General features: G+C 36.7%; 2 protein-coding genes across 12 annotated transcripts; one reads left to right on the top strand and one right to left on the bottom strand.

Annotated features, from left to right (window-relative positions):
* The first annotated feature begins 6,138 nt into the window (after positions 1–6,138).
* On the top strand, positions 6,139–13,504 carry LOC1279660 (uncharacterized). 10 transcript variants are annotated; one of them, XM_061654375.1, is made up of 6 exons: positions 6,139–6,288; positions 9,260–9,639; positions 10,603–10,951; positions 11,024–11,418; positions 11,489–11,610; positions 11,731–13,504. In XM_061654375.1, the coding sequence occupies exons 2-6, from the start codon at positions 9,354–9,356 to the stop codon at positions 12,502–12,504; spliced, it is 1,926 nt and encodes a 641-aa protein (XP_061510359.1). In that variant the 5' UTR covers positions 6,139–6,288; positions 9,260–9,353; the 3' UTR covers positions 12,505–13,504. The 10 variants fall into 10 exon arrangements, with proteins under 10 accessions (XP_061510359.1, XP_061510360.1, XP_061510356.1 ...); XM_061654376.1 differs by lacking the exon at positions 6,139–6,288 and adding an exon at positions 6,518–6,540; XM_061654372.1 differs by lacking the exon at positions 6,139–6,288 and adding an exon at positions 6,867–6,970.
* A 2,032-nt stretch (positions 13,505–15,536) lies between these two features.
* LOC3292145 (PITH domain-containing protein GA19395) lies at positions 15,537–17,002 on the bottom strand. Of its 2 annotated transcripts, none has more exons than XM_061654377.1 (4): positions 16,690–17,002; positions 16,391–16,617; positions 16,065–16,283; positions 15,537–16,013 (listed from the first exon to the last, which is right to left on the bottom strand). In XM_061654377.1, the coding sequence occupies exons 1-3, from the start codon at positions 16,882–16,884 to the stop codon at positions 16,073–16,075; spliced, it is 633 nt and encodes a 210-aa protein (XP_061510361.1). In that variant the 5' UTR covers positions 16,885–17,002; the 3' UTR covers positions 15,537–16,013; positions 16,065–16,072. The 2 variants fall into 2 exon arrangements, with proteins under 2 accessions (XP_061510361.1, XP_319425.3); XM_319425.3 differs by having other exon boundaries at positions 15,537–15,999.
* Positions 17,003–18,433: the final 1,431 nt, after the last annotated feature.

Genomic DNA, 18,433 nt, shown 5'->3' with positions numbered 1-18,433 from the left:
ATTAAACATTAAACATTAAACATTAAACATTAAACATTAAACATTAAACATTAAACATTAAACATTAAACATTAAACATTATCTTTTCCTTTAATTATTTTAAAATGATACCCGAGTTTTTACTGCAAGGAAACCCACAAAAAATATTTGTATACACGGCGATACATGTCAATAAATTCCAGACATAAGTGCATTAAATTAATCTTAAATCCCCTGCATTCGTTAAAAAAATATTTTGATCTGCTTGCATCTAGTCAAACATTATTTCTACATAATCTAATGTAATGTAAGGGTATTTCCCGATTTATGCTATACGCCAAATACGCTATTTCGCCATATTCTAGACTTGACTGTTATTTGAGCAATTTTTATTGATTTGACACATCGATTGCCAAATGCAGAAAAAGTTTCCTTTTGGTTAAATTTTAAAAACCATTTTAATTTGATCAAAATTGTAATCTTCAGTTGAAATTAGGTCATAACTAATTTAGCGGCTAAAACCTACCACTTCAAGCAAAATTATACGAAAATTAGCATTAATTTGGATAAAAACCTCGAGATTTGACTCTCGCTAATATTCGAGATACGCTATTATCCGGTCGATTTAAAAGGATTCACAGTTCAATAAACAAAAGTCAACATGCTTAAAACAATTCCTGATATGAAAAACAGTATTCTCAAACTCTTGAAAAAAGCAATGCTTGATTTGAAAAATATAATTGTCCAGCACTTTAAATACGTCAGCCTGCATTTTGAACACTGTCCACATGATTTAAATAATTGTCAACCTCGATTGAATAGGTGTCAAATCCGGTACGGTTTATTTTGATTCATTAAACTTTGCAATAAATCGTATTCAAAAATCATCTCATTAATAAAAAAAAATGTAGCTTATATCATTTTTGTTTTAGTGAAAACCACAAAACTGTTTACATTTATTCTTATTTTATGTCAGCATTTTATCAACCAAAACAACCGGTGCCAAATCTAACTTCATTCGAAGTAGACAATTATTTAAATAAAGTTGCCAGTGTAAAAAATGTGCGTTGACGTACAGTATACGTTCAGTAGTCCGCACTTGATTGAGTGTGCATTATAGAATGACGTTTTGACGTCAATAATTTTTTTTTTAAATCATATTTCACCACTTTTGATCGAACACTGTTCACCTTATGAATTTAGTTGTGAAAAGTGTGGACTATCGAGGTGCGGATTATCAAGCGTACGGATTAAAAAGGTGCGGATTAAAAAGGTGCGGATTACTGTATTTACATGTGGTAGCCAATTAGGTTTTTTAAAACAGGCATTGTTTTAGGCATGTGGAAAATTGTTTTTTGGACACAAACCCTGTAATAGTGTATATCGGGAAATACCTGTACTAAAACTTCAGAGATATTCTTTTTTAGCGACATCTAGCGGATTATTTCAAACTCAATTTCCTCGCCCACGACTTGCTCAACAGAGAGCGCTATACTAATATTAATTCAGTCGACAAAATTGACGGGCTCGTCCCAACCCGTTGAACAATCACAACTTAGGCAGCGGTCTAATTTCGCTTTGACATTGTTTAGCGTAAAAAATTAGCCAATTAACAGCTCAGAGTTTATTTTTTATCATTCACTTGTTGAATAAAGAATTGAAAAAATAATTTTTATTAGACCACTGCCTTACAAGGTTGTAGATGATATTATTGACATTCAGCCGTACCGGCGAACTCGTTCGTTCCTGGGAACGTTCGCCGCGACGCTCATTTTCACTCATTTCATAGCCCTCTAGATCAAAAATTAGAAAACTGTATAGATTTTGTTCTGGCCAACCTAGTGGTACAACCCTGTCCACTCATGAGCGACGAATGTTTCTCGTCTAACGAGTTCGCCGGTACGGCTGATTTTCAGCGAGTTGTTGATTCGTTCGAGCATACAATAGACTCTTTCAGCGAGATATAGAATTGTTAGGAAGTAGGCAATATAATTCTCGAAAACCCTGTAAAAAAATCACTCTTCAAAATGAAAATATCCAAAAATTCGGCAGTGATGTTTGGTTTTCAATCATTTATAAACTTTAAAAACAAGTTTTTACAAAATTTCAGACCTAACATCAAACATCAATGTCAAAAAAACCCTTCCAACGACACATTAATTATCAAAATGTAACCATCATACACTAAAATATGATGGTTTATTTTCGATCGAAAAACAGCTCAAATTTGGGACAAAAAACGAAAGGTTTATACTTTGATGGCCTATATATCAGTAAGTTTAAGATAAAAACGTGAAATATTTTGGTTTCAACTAAGTTTAAGTATCTATTTTAAGGAAATGTTTATGGTGTTAACCTGTGATGAAGTTGGTTTTTCAATTTTTATAAAGGCGTTTGCCCAATGTGCATGGGTACGATTCCAAAAACGTATATATAGGATATTCGCTTCTGTCACCAAACATTTTGCAAAGTTAAGACTATCCCACTACTTTTCTAGAATGTTTGTTCCTGCAAGTTAATTACCATCGTAGAGCTTTACTACAATTACTAAGTTTATCCGCATAATAATATCAGATATTATTGTGCAATATATTATATACTATATTATATACATACGGATTTTTACATAAATAGATAAGATGTAAAAAATGAAAACATGTACATGCGATTTACTACAATCACATTATGACGAAATATAGCAGCGCCATCTATTGGAGTTTAGCTTGGACAATTTGTTAAAAGAAGGTTGCATACTTTTCCTCAACAACAAGCATGTTCAACACTGGCATAAAGCAGTGCTACAAAAAGAATACCTGCTCTGCGGCGACCTTTGCGGAGCGATCGAGTTTGGCAGACAGAGTATTACCTTTAACGAATGAGTAAACGTTTAAATCTTGTTTTAAAAAGAAAATTCAAACTGGGTGTATAAATTTTTTACAGATTTTTATTATTGAAGCTTAGTTTTGTCTTTAAAAATTAAAACATGAATTAATGAATCAAAATAATAAAATATTTGCTTTTCTAAAGTCATCCCGGGCCGTAGTTTGAAGGCTGCTGGGCTAGTTTAGCAGTGACTTGTTTGGTTACCCACAACAGGATAGTCAATCCAAAGTATGGGGGGGGGGGCGATCCCAACGGGCCTTGAACCCACGACGGGCATGTTGTTAAATTGAGCAAGTTTACTTTGTCTAAACTAGCGATTTCAAAAAATAGAGTGAAAGCTGTAAAATTTTGAATATTGACTTTCCAACGCGATGTTTATTTATTTTTGTTTCCTACCGTTATGGTTAGAATTTCACAGAAAGGCCCAAATAAATATGTTAGTTAAAAGTAAAAATGTATTGTTTAGTTTTTTTGTGCTTATAGGATAAAGATTCACACACGGATAGACAAACGACGGAAATTAATTCTATGCTAGTGTCACTTCAATTATTCACACTCAATTATTTACCCAGCACGTGTCAACGTCTCGTCCCAGTCCCTTTTTAGACATACTTGATGCTTTCTAACACAGACTATCCTCTGAATAGAAGAGTTAGATTTGGGAAAATCTTGCATGTTTTAAGAACTTGAACCACCCAGTTCGTTCGTTTGAAAAAAAAACTGAACTGCAATAGCAGCTTTTTCGTAATTTCATTCGTTCTTCATTCATTCATTCTTACGTTCATACATTCACACGTTCATGCGGTCGTTCGTCTGTTCGTTCATTCATTCAACCGACGAGTAGGTTGTAAGTAGCTTGTGTATGACTGGCAATTTCACTAGTTATAGTAAAACGAACAAACTGCAAAATGGTGAACGCAATTCGTACTTAAAGGAACTGATCAAACTGATTCCATCTCCCATCTGCACTCCTCTGCGCATCGTGCCACACCAGTATCTGAACAAAACGGCTTCCGGATGACACGAAAGATTGCCATGTGTGTTTCCAGGTTTCCGATTTTTGATAGCGGTATAATAAGAAGGCGACAGTCTGGAACAGTGGTCGGCAAACTGTACAGCCAAAAGAGCCAAATACTACAATAAAGATTGTAATGTTTCTCGTGAAAACTACATTTATACTTAAAATGTGAAAGTTCTTCTTCTTCTATTTGAAGTAAGACATCCTACGCGGGCATCCGAGCGGCCTTTACAGGCTTTCAAGACTTTATTCAGTACCCTGAAGCCGAATAGTCACAGTCCATGCTACGGAGGGACGGTCCATTCCGGACTTGAACCCATGACGAGCATGTTATTGAGCCGTTCGAGTTGACGACTGTATCACGGGACCACCCCTTGTTAAAGTTCTACGAAATATACAAAGGGACAAAAGCCGCCATCTACGTACCCACGCTGCAGGCGGCTCACGAGACGTACTTTACGAGCATTAATTTTGAAGGATTAGCAGTATAATTTTGCTTTGTTGCTGGCTAAGTGAAAATAGTGTAACAAAAAAAATATAAATTCTCACTAGTTAATTTGTTTTCGTTTATTTTTGATGTACAAAGGTCGAGAAAATGTCATATTTATTTTTCTCATTTATTTCCTCTTTTTGAGCGATCGCCACAGTCCGGCCCGCTGGCCAAATGCGGATCTGGCCCGCAAAAGGATTTGCTTGATTTTTGAAGATAGGAAGAAACTATTCGTATAACAAGTTACTGGACAACTTTTAGCATGAAATTTCATTGCGTCGTACTTGTCCTCCCTCGATTATCGTAATATGGTTTGATGGACTAAACTTTATGTATCGAGAAGTGGACTTTACGGCACATTTTTTGGACAGGTTCATTCAAAATACAATAAAATCTCGATTCATTTTTTTATAATAACTTTACATGCGTTCGTTCCCCAGCAAAATGTTGTGGGTCAATGTATACAGTGACAATGTAAAAATGATACTCTATTGTGAGTCATAAAATTCAAACCAGATTCTATTTATCTGCGAAATCGATGTCTGCATTATCTTTAAGTAGTAAAATTTAATGTATCCTAGTTGAGTTAAAATCTTGGTTCCTTGTTTATAACCGCACGTAAACGCTTTTCAAAGTCATTGCAAGCCGCACGCACAACTTCGAAGCCTTATACTTAGGGGGTTTGTAAGCCCATGTGAGTCCTGTTGGAAGCAAAAACTATCTTATTCCAAAAGTATTTTAGTGCAAGGCTTTAGATGGCTTTTGATAATGAAAAACAATGGCAATTCCTCTTTGGTCCATGTAGCTCCTCAAATCAACTCAGGTGATGTATTTTAATATCGTTTGACTGCTTGTATATCACCAAGATGTTAAATATTGGTATATCAAGACATGCTCCATAAATACGATCATTTTGCTTGTTCCAAACTACCGCCATAGCAATCAATTTTATCCAAAAATAATAATATTGTGACCAGCATGCACTTTAAGCAGCAACTGAGATCTGACTACCATACTATTTTTACAATTAGTTTTAATAATAGAAATTACCAATCTTTAATTTTGCTTGGATGACATTATTACATTCAAACGACAATATCACCATTCGTATTGCTTGATATCATTATCCAATTATTTGATTTGAAATCTTTTATAATGTAATAATTTGAATGCAAAATTAACTGGCCCGCAGCTTTTGATCATTTACACAATTAGGCCCTTTACCTCAATAGTGGCTAACACATGAATCTATACTTATATTCTAATATAATTATGTCCCATGTAAAAAAAGGATGATAACCTTTGTTAATGGTTATTCAATTAAAATTTTTGTTATTAATTTTAATTCAATATTCACCAATGGGTTTTTTTCTTCTTGTACTTGACCGACGACCAACTCAGTAATGCCGGCATGTGAAAGCTTTCTAGACTTATTAGTAATTATCACCTAACCTAAGACGGTCATGTTAAAAAATTGTGTGAGATGACAACTGTATCACAGGAACGACCTACATGTTAAATGATAATTAATTTAAATTAAAATAGTTTAATAACAGGTATTATTAGATTAAGTGCTTGTTTTTAATTCAGGATGTTTATTAAATCATGTTGTTTTACACTGCATTGTTAACATTAACACACAATTGATAGGACTGAACCTTTCGTTGCTATACTTTTATTCTTGAATACAGGTAAAAAAGTGTGCAAACCATCCACAAAAAATGAGTTCTCTCACAGTTTTACGCTCACCATGAAAGCTGCAAAGTTGCACACCTAAGGACTTTGTTTTCAGTTTCCATCCACTAGACAACTTTAGATCATGCGCACGTTTGACAACGCTCAGAATCTCAACCGGGTATCCGTAAAGATGATAGCTATGAGTAGTGCCAACTTGCATAGTTCCCAACGTATCCACGAGGTAATTGATTGCTTAAAGTTACATTGAAACATTGCTAAATCGTTGGTGTATCTAATGCATCTTACATCATTATTCTACGTTAAAAATAGTGCCAGTGTACGGTTTTGCACAGGATTTTGTACGCATTAATAAAGCGTGTACAGTTGTGTGTTATGTGTATCATCGCATGAATGTATTGTGCTAAACTGAAAACCTATGTTCCTAGAGCTGACAGATGTTTAATAACATAATATTAGGTGACCTAGCTGTGATGTAAGCAAGTAAAACAGGCATTCGAACAATAAAATAGGCAACTGTTCACAATATTACCAGTGAAACCATTAATGCTTAGTTTTTTTTATAAGTTTATCAAAACCTACAATTAATTATTTGTCAAAAAATGAACCAAAAAAGTTTTATTTAACGGGAAAGCTTACTTCATCAAATAACTTACGATATGCAGTAACGATGCTGCTATTGCCTCAATTGGGGGACTACCGCATACATTATTCGCCGGTAAGGTGCAAACAAAAGCGTTGGGTGCACAGGGGAACCGGCGGATGAGCAGATACAATGAATGAAACTTCACCCGACAGTTCACTCTGATGCAGCTAGCAGAGCGAAGGGACTCTCTCTCTCTCTCTCTCTCTCTCAACCAGCATTATATCAAAAACTGCGAAGAGAGACACTTCTCTCAACAGTCGTAAGTGTCTCCCGAGGTGCACTCTAATAGCAATCAAAACACAGCGTCTTCACAATTGCATCTAACGCAGATTCAGTGTTACAAGAGAAATAAGTGAAACAAAGTAACAAACTCTCCTCACATTTCAGATAACTTTAATAAACGTTTGATAGTTTAGTTGACAAACTCCAGTTACAAACTAGAACTGTATTCCAAACAACAAATTCGCAGCAAATAATTTCTTATTCTTTGTGCGTTTTTATTCCTGCTGTGCTAAGCTGTTTCTTTTATGCAATATTGTGTGTTACTACAAAGAAAACGAAATCTTCTTCAGAAATTCTCAAATTATCAGCTAAGATCCGGTTTTGATGGATCCGGTTTGTCTCTCGAATCTGTATAGTTAGATCATCGTCACCGTTTCATCTACTTCAGTTTATCAGCCCATTATGATGCTGCTGGTATGACGTTCGCTTATTGTGACTAATATGTTCGAAATGGTCGATCGACCAGTCCGTTCCTAGTATCACTCACAATCATGTGTTGGAAATACAGAACCGATTAAATGTTGCAATTTGCTACATGTGAACGATAATCACGCACGAGACTTTTACATTCACCTGCACTTTTAGTTCCTCCTGTACACAAATTCAAAGCGTTTCATTTCTATTTTACAAAGAAACATTCCAAAACTTCCCACCACAACCACTAAACATCGTATAGTGTGAGCGTTTGTATGATCAATACTAATTAACAATGGGTTAGTACAAACTTATGTACGTTCAATCTCAAATTCAATTTCGAAGCTATCAATGATAAAATCAATCCAATGCAAAAGAAGGTGGATTGAAGTGAAATGGAAAGTGCAGGTTGATTATAGCAGCATGCCCTTTGCTGTTGTAAGCCGTGTAATGCCGACAGTGAATTCTAGGAAGAACTTTTATAAACTTTAGATTGTGCAGTAATGTAGTTAACAAACGCGCTAGTGCAAATGTTTGTGAAAAAATGTAAACTATTTTGACCATTACATCGCATTATTTCTGCCAATGTACCACAGTCACGATGCGGTCGGTGACGACACACTTCGACACATACCACCGAGTGCTAGTCGTCCACGCGAGAATCCACACAACGCGTATAAAATCAAGCGTTCACTTGTAACAACTTTTCAGTCTAATTTCCTACGTGATCGCGAGTAGACACACGTATCTTTCTTCGGAGTGTACAGTTTAGTATAGACAGGATGGTTTAAAGTAGGAGGTACTCATAACTTCAACCCATTGCCCAAAATGCAACTGTTATTAGTGTGAAATTTCGATCCTCACGATATAAATAAGTGATCTTTTTTCATACCCACATTTCTACTTGTCACTACACAAGAAGGACGTGTAGCACGTGTCTGGTGTCAATATGTATGTTTAAGTTAACTTGCATAGGTGCTGTTTCCTTGAGGTTTTATAGTGATGACTGTTCCTAACTGATCTATTTCTGTGAAAATGGACTCAGTGGGCTAGTAATGAAGATAAACGATAAACCAATGCAGTGGAATATATACTTGAAATTCTATGATTATATTCTGTTAGTGCACACAGCATAAGATCAACGGTACGGCGAACTACTTCGTCAATTATTTTCTTTTTGCAAACAGTGTAGAGATAAATAATCCCAGACTACTTTCACAACTTCACCGGCGCTCCAGGGCATATTGGCTAGGCGACAATCATTGCGATGCAGGGACGGTAGGGATCGTACATTCTGCTTAAACCGGGCGTTCATCGTTCGCTATTATTCAATTGACGTTCATAATCAGGCCCCTGTACTGCCACCAGAGCACTGCCCATCGAGGATCACTGATCATCGCACCAGACTCGACAGTGTCTTGTGAAGCACACCGCAATGCCTTTAACATAAGAACGTGGAATGGAATTCACACTACGCACTTCCTCGCGTCTTGAGTGGGGAGCTACAAAAAAAAGTTGCATCACCAACATATCATGATCACCAGTAACACGCTCGGTTATGCTAATAGTTAATGTGGTTGAGGTCGGCCTAAAAGAAAAACTCGTAGCGAAAAAGCGTAACCTGTTTGATCTGATGTTGCTAACGTTTGCCGGTTTACAGTAGCTTCTGTTCTGGCAATTTTTGGTGTCCATATACTATACTGAAACAGTATCAACCCAATCTTAACAGCTAACTATAGCTCTTTTTCATGATACATATTGAAATAACACAGAGGTTGCTGCTGTTTACTCTTCTACCTTTACGTTTCAAACACATGTATTACACGTTACAAGTTTTAATTCTATTTACTAGTGCTGTTGTAGTGTGTTGATTAAATAATACCAGACGGATACGTAAAAAGTGACATTTCAATACAAGTAAAACATCGACCAAGAAACTAAAAAACATGGCCAGCAGTGCTAGACGGAAAGTCAAGGCTAAGTTACAGGTTAGCGTGGTTGTCATTCTTTTCCTTGGAACTTTGCTTGGAGAAAGTGTGAAAGGAAGTGAAGATGAGCAGCCGGTCATCAGTTACATCAATCGTGAGGCAGCGGGAAAGAAAATTTTACCCGATTTTGCATCGGTTCAACTAGGCGACAGTGTTCCCGAGCAGTATCGCGAAGCGGCAAACAGATTCGCACAACTGTGGAAGGAACACGTGACCGGAATCAAAGGATACGATACAGTTAAAGGTGAGCATTTTACGATACAATCAATGATATGCAATGGGAGTTAAATTTGTTTGATTCTTTTTACGTGAAAGCATAAACGCTCAAACTGTTGATCATCGTGGCTAAAAATAAATTCATACTTTTTGTTTTATACCTTCCTGTTGATACGTATCGCGACCAGCTAAACTGAAACACAACAAATTCTTTTACCACTATTCATGATTAATTATTCCCTTCACGAATTCACCCGCGTAAGGGAGGCACCATGATGTACGTGCTATAGAGCTTGGGTCACCTTTAAGACTAGATAACGTGATCGGACCTCAATGTAGGCCAGTAGTTACATTCCCTTGAATAAATGATATAGAATATTTGATTTGGGTTTCAAATTAATTAGCAATAGTAAGTGTGATAGTTAATTTAAATCACGTACAGTAGCTAATTGTTTCATTTGTTTATTCATTTTATTTTTTTCAAACCAAAAAAAAATGCAATCAATTTGTCCCTGCTCCATATAATTATGCGAAGAACATGTGTTCGGAGAAACAATGTTATTTAGTACTTCATTTTTTGAAGCATGAAATCTCGTGATGTAGCTCGAATCAGAGCTACTCCATTACAATTTATAGACCCTTCAAGCAATAATTCATTCATCAAGGAAAGCAAGTCTTAGAAAGGACAACGACTTTTGCATGTGCGGGTCGCACGATGCAAATACTGTTTAGAATGCATTGGATAGCATGTGCATTTATTCATTGAGACAAGCCGTTTATATTATAGATTTTTTTTCACAGTGAAATGTAACGATTCTCTGAGTATTGCTAGCCTTTTAATGACATTGAATTAAATATCTTGTGTGTACACGATAAATATAACAGAATATGTTGACTTAGTTCCGATTTACTTGACGCTACTTAAATACATATTATGCAGTTCACACATTGTAATACTAATTCATTTCATTGTATTTACCTTTTACCGCAGACATACCTTTTACGCTCATAGTACCGGACAAAATTAACGAAAGCCTATTCGACGGCAATGAACCCAAAATACGAGAATTCTTGCTCGAGCACGTAGTTCCCGGGGCGCTGGTGGAGGTGAAAGATCAAAATACTTACCTTAATTTAAACCAGCATCCTGTTCATGTGAATCTGTCCTGCTTTGACATGCTCATGGCGTACGAGATAAACCAAAGCGCTAAAGTACTCACCAAGCGCAATATTACCGAGAATCTTAGTCTGGTGTTTATTGTCGGCAATTTGACAGAGTCGGATGTTCACAGCTCCTCCATAAATAAGTTTAATAAACGAAACATCCAGGAAACAAACCGGTAAGCATGATGTGCTTTACACCTCTAGCATGCACATAAAACCTACCCAATAACGTTTCTTCATTCACACAGCTATAACGAACCGCAACGATTGGAAATGAAAAATTTTACCAAGGAGCTTGCGTCAGGCAAAGAGAATCGAATTGGACAACATTTGATGAACTTCCTAGCCGGCATGAAGTCGGGAACCAAAGTCTTCCAGCACTTTCTCTCTAGCTCCAACCTTAGCCATCTAATGGACGACAGCTCCTATATGGTTTTCATCCCATCCGATACGGCCTTCCAGCGATGGCACCCGATAGACTGGGGCTTTTATCCCTTCAGCGTTCAAGAGTTTACTGAAACTGTCTTGCGAAATCACTTTGTACGTACAAAGCAACCCCTGCGCATGGCGGATCTACGGACAATCCAGGGAGAACAGAGGTTCAAAACTCTTGGCGGAGAGTACATTGTACTTAAGAATAAACGTAAGTAGACATGACTACACACATACATATGCAGCTTATTGTTATAATTTTATCACTCCGTCGTTTTTAGCATCACCAAATGTGAATAATGTTTCCGTAATATCGGACTACACGCTTTCGAATGGCATCGAAATTTTTGTAATATCCGAAGTTCTCTTCGTTTCCGAGGCTGTGGTATCACGATTACATCAGGTATTTAATGATATTGAAATGCGTCTCAACGCATAATGTTGCACGATATGTATCGTCTCTCAAGACATATTACACTGATAAAAAATTCATTCTTCGTAAAAAAAAATATGTTCCTTTCAGATGCACAAAGACAAAGAAACACCACCACTGTTGGCTTTCCCTTGGTTTGGAGCTCAGTTTTTATCACATTCCTTCCTGGCACTGGAACGCGACACACGGTTCACTCAAATCACCCGGTTTCTCAACACTGCCGAAATTGCACAGTTCATTTCTGGCTCAAATTATACCTTCTTCGTCCCAACTGATGAAGCGTTCGAACGCTACAGCTTTGATCTACTTCCGGACAGCGTGCTAGCCTCAGAAAAGGGCATCAAGATGCTGCTGAACCATTTCATTCGCGGCCGGTTATACGATCGCGATCTAAAGGATGGAGAGGTGATTGACACGATTGGAGGAATGCCTGTCAAGATACAACGCACGTTCGAAAACACAGTGCGTGTCAATTCGGCCCGTATTGTAGAGTCAGAAGTATTTGTCTACAATCTGGGAACGATGTTTTACATCGATGACGTGCTCTATCCCGATCTTCTAAAGGATGAAGTTAAAGCGATCACAGATTTAAAAAATGTGGACCGCAATGTGCCAGATGGTATTGGTGCTAGTGATGCATACACAACGGAACAAAACCCTCCAATGACCGATCGATCGACAACCACCACCTTCCGATCGCTCTACGGATTGCTAACGACCAATGCCGATGTGGAGTTGGTACCATTGGAAGTTACTGAATCCAGCAAACGCAACAGTGACGAAGATAGTGCTCAGTTTCAGGACGATGAAATCATTACGCCCAAAGCGCTACCCGTAAGATATTTTTACAACCCCAAGAAGTAACGTGCTTCGACGTGCATTACATATCAATTTGTGCACTCAGAACACGATTGTAATGAGCCTTGAGCGAAACTATATTTATCCTCACGAATTGTAGAATATGCTGTAACTGTAACACTATGTGGCATATCCGCCAAGAATGAGTCGCTGCCTCACAGCCGGACAGTTGGTATAATTCATTTTAGATTCCATTCATTTGCCATACACCAATTGAAAAGTGCATAGGAGCCTTTTAGTGATGTTTATTGTAGAAAACTTTCGACAAAGCAGCATTAATTCGATTGCTGTCTATAAATGCCATTACCAATACGTTTAAAGAGCAATGTAGGTTAAAAGACCAGTAAACAATTTTTATTTTAAATTCAGATAATTGTGTTACTATTCAAAGGAAAAAATTGAAAAGGCCTACCAAAAACCCCCTCATAAATGAGGTATGACAATGAATATGATAATGTGAAGCAAAAAAACAGAACAATAATGTGCTATCTAGGCAAAATTGTGCATCAGCGGAGACAACGTATACCACTCTCTAACAAGTATTGCTACTCTATAACTGGTTACTGCTTTCAAGATTTCTGCTGGTAAACATAGAATAACCAACTGCATCATCTTGGATACGGCAGCATAGACATTCCGAGGACTTCACATTCAGGTAGGTACTAAGTACAGGTATCTCATTAAGCTAAGTGTAAAGACGTTGTTTAATTTTGCATATGATTTGGAAGTAGCTTCGCTTACTGCTATTTTTTTTTTCTTTATTTCTGGGTTTTCCATTTTGTCTCATTTTGTTTCGACATTTCATAAATATATGCGAAATAGCTGGTCTGCGTTACACATTGCAAACATATCAAACAATATGTTACGGAATATCAATTTCAATCAAGGCGTATCTTGCCAATTTTATCTGTCTCAAACAGCTGATTTAACTCGCTCAACCAATTTTTGTTATTTTATACGTGTATAAAACATTGAAAAAAAGTGTTAATAAACTTTTAAAAACATACATCTTATCTTAATCTTATCTTAATCGCTCAGCACTCAGCAAAGAAACTGCTTGAACATTCAGCTCAAATTTATTTATTAGATCTTACCGTATCTGAGTGTCCTAGCACTACAACACTTTTTAACTGAAATATGTTAATGGTAGCAGATTCCTTTGGTTGTTGTTATGCAAATTTCAGAAAGGATGTAATATATATTTAATTATGCGTATTCTTTCGATTGTAGTTGGTTATTGTAGGCATTTACTGTCTACGGCTGTGACATGAATAAATTGGTTACTTCTAGTTATGGGCCATATCAAATTAATTTCGTTTACCACGAAAAACATAATGGATGTAAGTCGAGTGAATTAACAGACTATCCTTTTGCTTCTCAATAATATACTCATCATGTTATATCATGTTATGGTTATAAGCAAGGAACTATCTTCTTCATGCAAATGTCAAGTGATCGCAGCTCTGGATTTGATTCGTAAGTCCACCCCAACTCCGATTTACTGAATCCGAATCCGACTTCGAAATAAATATGATTCCGGCTACTCCAACCGAATATGGTACGATAATGTAACGCACGTACTATTTGACTTTACCTGAAAGTCCTAAACGGAGCAAAGAATTTTATAGCACAAAATACATTTGGTGCATCAATTGCACCACTAATCAATCCTGCCCCCAACCCAAATTTCAGGACCGGTATGAGTTCACGATTGGTTTTATGATCGAAAAAAGCTTAATGATCGGAATCTGCTTAAAGATCTCTGAACCTGTTCGACACAATCAATGTGAATTGTTGGTACGGGACACCAAATGATTAAACAGTATTTCAGCTTAAATTTGACCAACGAACGAGAGTTTTTCGAGCAAAACTGACAAAAAAATCGTTATGAAGGCGATTAGTGAAGCAAAATTCAAATCAAACCCAAAGCTCACAAAAGCATTGAAAAAATTACAAGATTGCGGGAACCGATGAACAAAATGACTTTACATTTTTCAAGATTTAAAGCCAAGAAATCACCGGGAAGAAATGAGTACTGATTAATTTACACAAGACAAGAACGATCTTAACAAATAGACATATCTATTCCTAACTCTAAGAAAATAACGAGGTGAGAGGATCAGGGGACTTTCTACTTCATATTATTGGCGTAGCCAATTGGAGGAGCCGGTCTCGTAGTACAGTCGTCAACTCGTACAACTTAACAACATGCCCGTCATGGGTTCAATCCCCAAATAGACCGCGCCGCCATACGTAGGACTGACTATCCTGCTATGGGGGGGAAGCAATTAGTCACTGAAAGCCAAAGCCCACAAGTGGGTACAGGCAGGCCTTGACCGACATCGGTTGTTTAGCCAAAGAAGAAGAAGAAGAAGATTATTGGCGTAACTGGCAAAGCGCGGTCATGCCGGTCCATAAAGACTTTCGATACTTATTTAGTATCACGCAGCCGGAGTCAGTCAGTCAGTTCTTGCTATGGGGGGACGGTGGTGTATTCTAGATTTGAACCCGCCACGGGCATGTTGTTTAGTCATTCGAGCCTACGATTGTACTACGGGACCGCCTATTGAGAGGACTATTGTGGCAGAAATTATAAATTTTATGAAGTAACTGAGAATGTGGAACACGATCAAAAGCAGAACTGAAGTCGGTGTCAAAAACAGAATATATTATATGAGAAGATACCAAGTTGCTGTGAAATCACAAAACAACAATTGGAATTTAGTGTGTAGGAATGGAGTATGAACTCGTTTATCTTTTCACAGCACTACCGTAGTATTTGAAAATATCTGATGGTTTACATTTGCTCAAAAATGAGTCCTCTCTTGCCAGGTAAGATATACTATCGCATGTTGGCAAATAGAAGATGTTATTCTTGTTTCAAAAATTCAAGCATGCTAATTACTTCATGTTTATGAAAAAAAAACAACTTCAATTTCATTAAAATCATAAATACTATTAAAAACCATAGATTTCTCGATCTCGATCTACCAACCCCCCCAATTGGATCAAATTGTATAGATTTAAAAAGTAAAATATGCTTTTTGCAAAACAAATCAATGTAATTCATAAAATTTATACATGCAATAGGATTACAAGCTATTTACACAATTTAACTGTGTTACTATTATCTTTTTATTTTTTGTTGGCCTGATCAAAAATATACACTTGGACTAGAACTGGGAAAGTGGTCGGCATACTACGGCTCATGAACCACATACGGCTCTTTACTACCTAGAAAGGGCCATCCCCTTTTTATCGTCATATTTTCATGGAATTTGACTCCTGGCGCGGAACTCTACAAGTATTTTAATATTGTTAGGCCCATTTGGTCGCAGATTGCCGATCACTGCACAATGAGATAGAAAATTCTCTTTCTTTATGTTGGTTTTTTTTTTACATCCTTTGTTTTTATTTTGAACGCCTTTGAAAAAGGCCGCGTCTTGATGGTTCGAAACCGAGTTTTTCTTGTTTAATTTATTAGAACAACAATCGTGCAAGCTAAAAATAAACAGCTGAAGTCATATTGCAAATTATTATATTTCCCAATCGTGATTATTGCTTACTTTTTACATCATTGAATTTGGTGGTTCACAGAATCGAACAAATTATTTTTATGATCCGAAACGTTAGGACGTGCTTCGTACGTACAGATTGTCACGCCGTGATGGTGTGCTTCACTAAATTCTCCCTTTAGTCCTATATAATAAACGGTTGTACTTTCGCCTCCATAATTGGTAGGAATATGCAGTGAAAGATGATGCACGTTTGCAAACGTAACAACTCTAGGATGTAAAAGAAGACGACAATCAGTGTGATGTATCAGTCGATAGTTTAAATTTGTCGTGATTTTTAATCACCAATACGCTGTTATTTTTGTGAATAAACTTACTTTGTAGAATATTCGAATACACCGTTCGCATCTTTCTCTAGGGAGAATTCTTGATCCGCCGATGCGGATGTATCGTCGAACGTCATTTTTGGGCGATTTTTAAACAGACGCATTTTTTTTGGGTGCGTTTCATCGTCTGCTCCGATGATGATGATACCTTTCAGCTTCACGTTTCCGGTGAAGGGTATGTTAAACAGCAGTTCCTCGTCAGCATCACTTTTCACGTACTGGAAGTATGTTTTACGACGTATAATTGAAATCTAATTATGGAATCTAATCTAAACTCGTACCGCACTTACCTTATCGTGATTTAAACGCTCATTATATGGTTTAAACACGGTCTTCCCAGATCCTTCCAGCTCTTCGTTCAGACATTCTACATTGTTCATATCAATCTTCTCATACAGACTGTAATGTATACCTATTTCCAATTCATTTTCAATTCCCAATGCTTCATGTTCGCAGCCACCACCGTGTGAGTGTCCATGCGGCATTGTTAGATATTTATATATTATATTTTAATAAATAAATATATATTTTACCACCAATGTTGCAAGCACAATCCGCACCACACCACAACGTAAACAATCACTCGTTAAATACAAGATGACAGTTCAACTTTTGATTCTGTTTGTTGTGCAACAAGTGTGGCCAGATTATTTTGGCAGATTTTGGTAGGAGCACCAACATTTTATCTGTAGTTTTCGGTAGGTTAAAACTCGAAACTTAACTGAGTTAAAAGAAGTGAAAGAAGTGTTAAGCGGCATGGGGGGGGGGGGGGTGCTAATGCAGCAAATGAAAGTTCCATCTCACCAGAATATGCATCCTTTATCTAGGATATGGATTAGATTTGGTTCAGCGGTTACACAAATGAAGGTCTTTCTTAAGTGTCGATCTGAAAATTGGAATTCTAAGCCAAAGAAGGACTAAGATGCACGTTTTTTCTCAGTGGTGGCAAGTTCTTTTTCTCAGGGCTCCACGCGAACGCTTAGGGCCGTAGCAGTGCTCCATTGGATACGACTTTATCGTACGTGCTGTCATTTGATTTTCGTTGGATTATTTAGACTGATTTGATTGTTTGGCTGAGTTTTATAGTTCAATGATTCAAAAAACTGATATTTTTTCCGTCAAACACTAGATACATATAAACATCGGTATTTCTGGTCACTCTGTGTGCAACTGTCACAACAGGTATCTGTTTATACTTAAGGTTGAGTTCAAGTTCAAGTGGATTCGTTCGTTTCTGCGGGTCTGATAAAAAACTAATTTTGACGAGCTACAAAAATAGAATCTTTTAAAAAACAGAATGAAATGCCGTTCATACTCCGTCCGATTTGACTCCGTCCGTACATAAGAGCCGTTGAGAAATGCTAGTGGAATACAAAAGTGGTAGGAGGAACTGCTGAGATATGTTGGAAGGAGGTTAAAAAAACCGATAGTAGACCATAACCACAGCTCAACAAAAAAACACTAAAATTCATGACAAACGTAAAATATTTTCATTGTATAAACAAAATTGAAATGCACAAAAACATGTATATAAAACATTAATATAAAAAAGCTGGAAAACCGTTAGCAGACGATCAGACGCAATCCATATCATAATTCAAAATTTTAAAATTTACTATTTATTTCATCTGTATGAAAATATCTGGAATTTATAGTGATTTTTATAAAAATAAAACAAAAATTCAGAAATTCATAAAACATTAAGGTGCATGCATTGTTCATGGACGTTTTAAAAAGTCTTTGCAAAATAAAATAAAAAATATGATTTAGTATCGTTAAGTCTTCACGCAGCTCTATAGCCGATAATACTACAGTACTTTTCCAGAAAATGTCAATTATCAAGATGTATTTACTTCCCAGTAGTATCCAGTTCCACACAATCCCATTAGTTTAATTTGAAAATCATTTTGCTTATTATTTCGGATATAGGATTACAGGTTGTCCCCGAGATACGCTATTAATTCACACCGAGAAGAAGTTTCAGCTAAGAATTAGCGAGTTTTCATGTAAGTTAACTTTAGTTGTTCAATATTT

Source organism: Anopheles gambiae, chromosome 3 (assembly GCF_943734735.2).
Source record: "Anopheles gambiae chromosome 3, idAnoGambNW_F1_1, whole genome shotgun sequence".
Lineage (NCBI taxonomy): Eukaryota > Metazoa > Arthropoda > Insecta > Diptera > Culicidae > Anopheles > Anopheles gambiae.
The sequence above is the reverse complement of the archived record's forward strand: the minus strand, read 5'-3'. Positions and strand labels throughout refer to the sequence as shown.

Bases quoted from the DNA above. Each gene is read 5' to 3' on its own strand.
- LOC1279660 (XM_061654375.1), top strand. From the start codon at position 9,354: ATGGCCAGCAGTGCTAGACGGAAAGTCAAGGCTAAGTTACAGGTTAGC. The intron at 9,640-10,602 runs GTGAGCATTTTA...CTTTTACCGCAG, and splicing joins AGGATACGATACAGTTAAAG to ACATACCTTTTACGCTCATA. The intron at 11,419-11,488 runs GTAAGTAGACAT...CGTCGTTTTTAG, and splicing joins CATTGTACTTAAGAATAAAC to CATCACCAAATGTGAATAAT.
- LOC3292145 (XM_061654377.1), bottom strand. From the start codon at position 16,884: ATGCCGCATGGACACTCACACGGTGGTGGCTGCGAACATGAAGCATTG. The intron at 16,618-16,689 runs GTAAGTGCGGTA...ACATACTTCCAG, and splicing joins AGCGTTTAAATCACGATAAG to TACGTGAAAAGTGATGCTGA. The intron at 16,284-16,390 runs GTAAGTTTATTC...TTTACATCCTAG, and splicing joins GTATTCGAATATTCTACAAA to AGTTGTTACGTTTGCAAACG.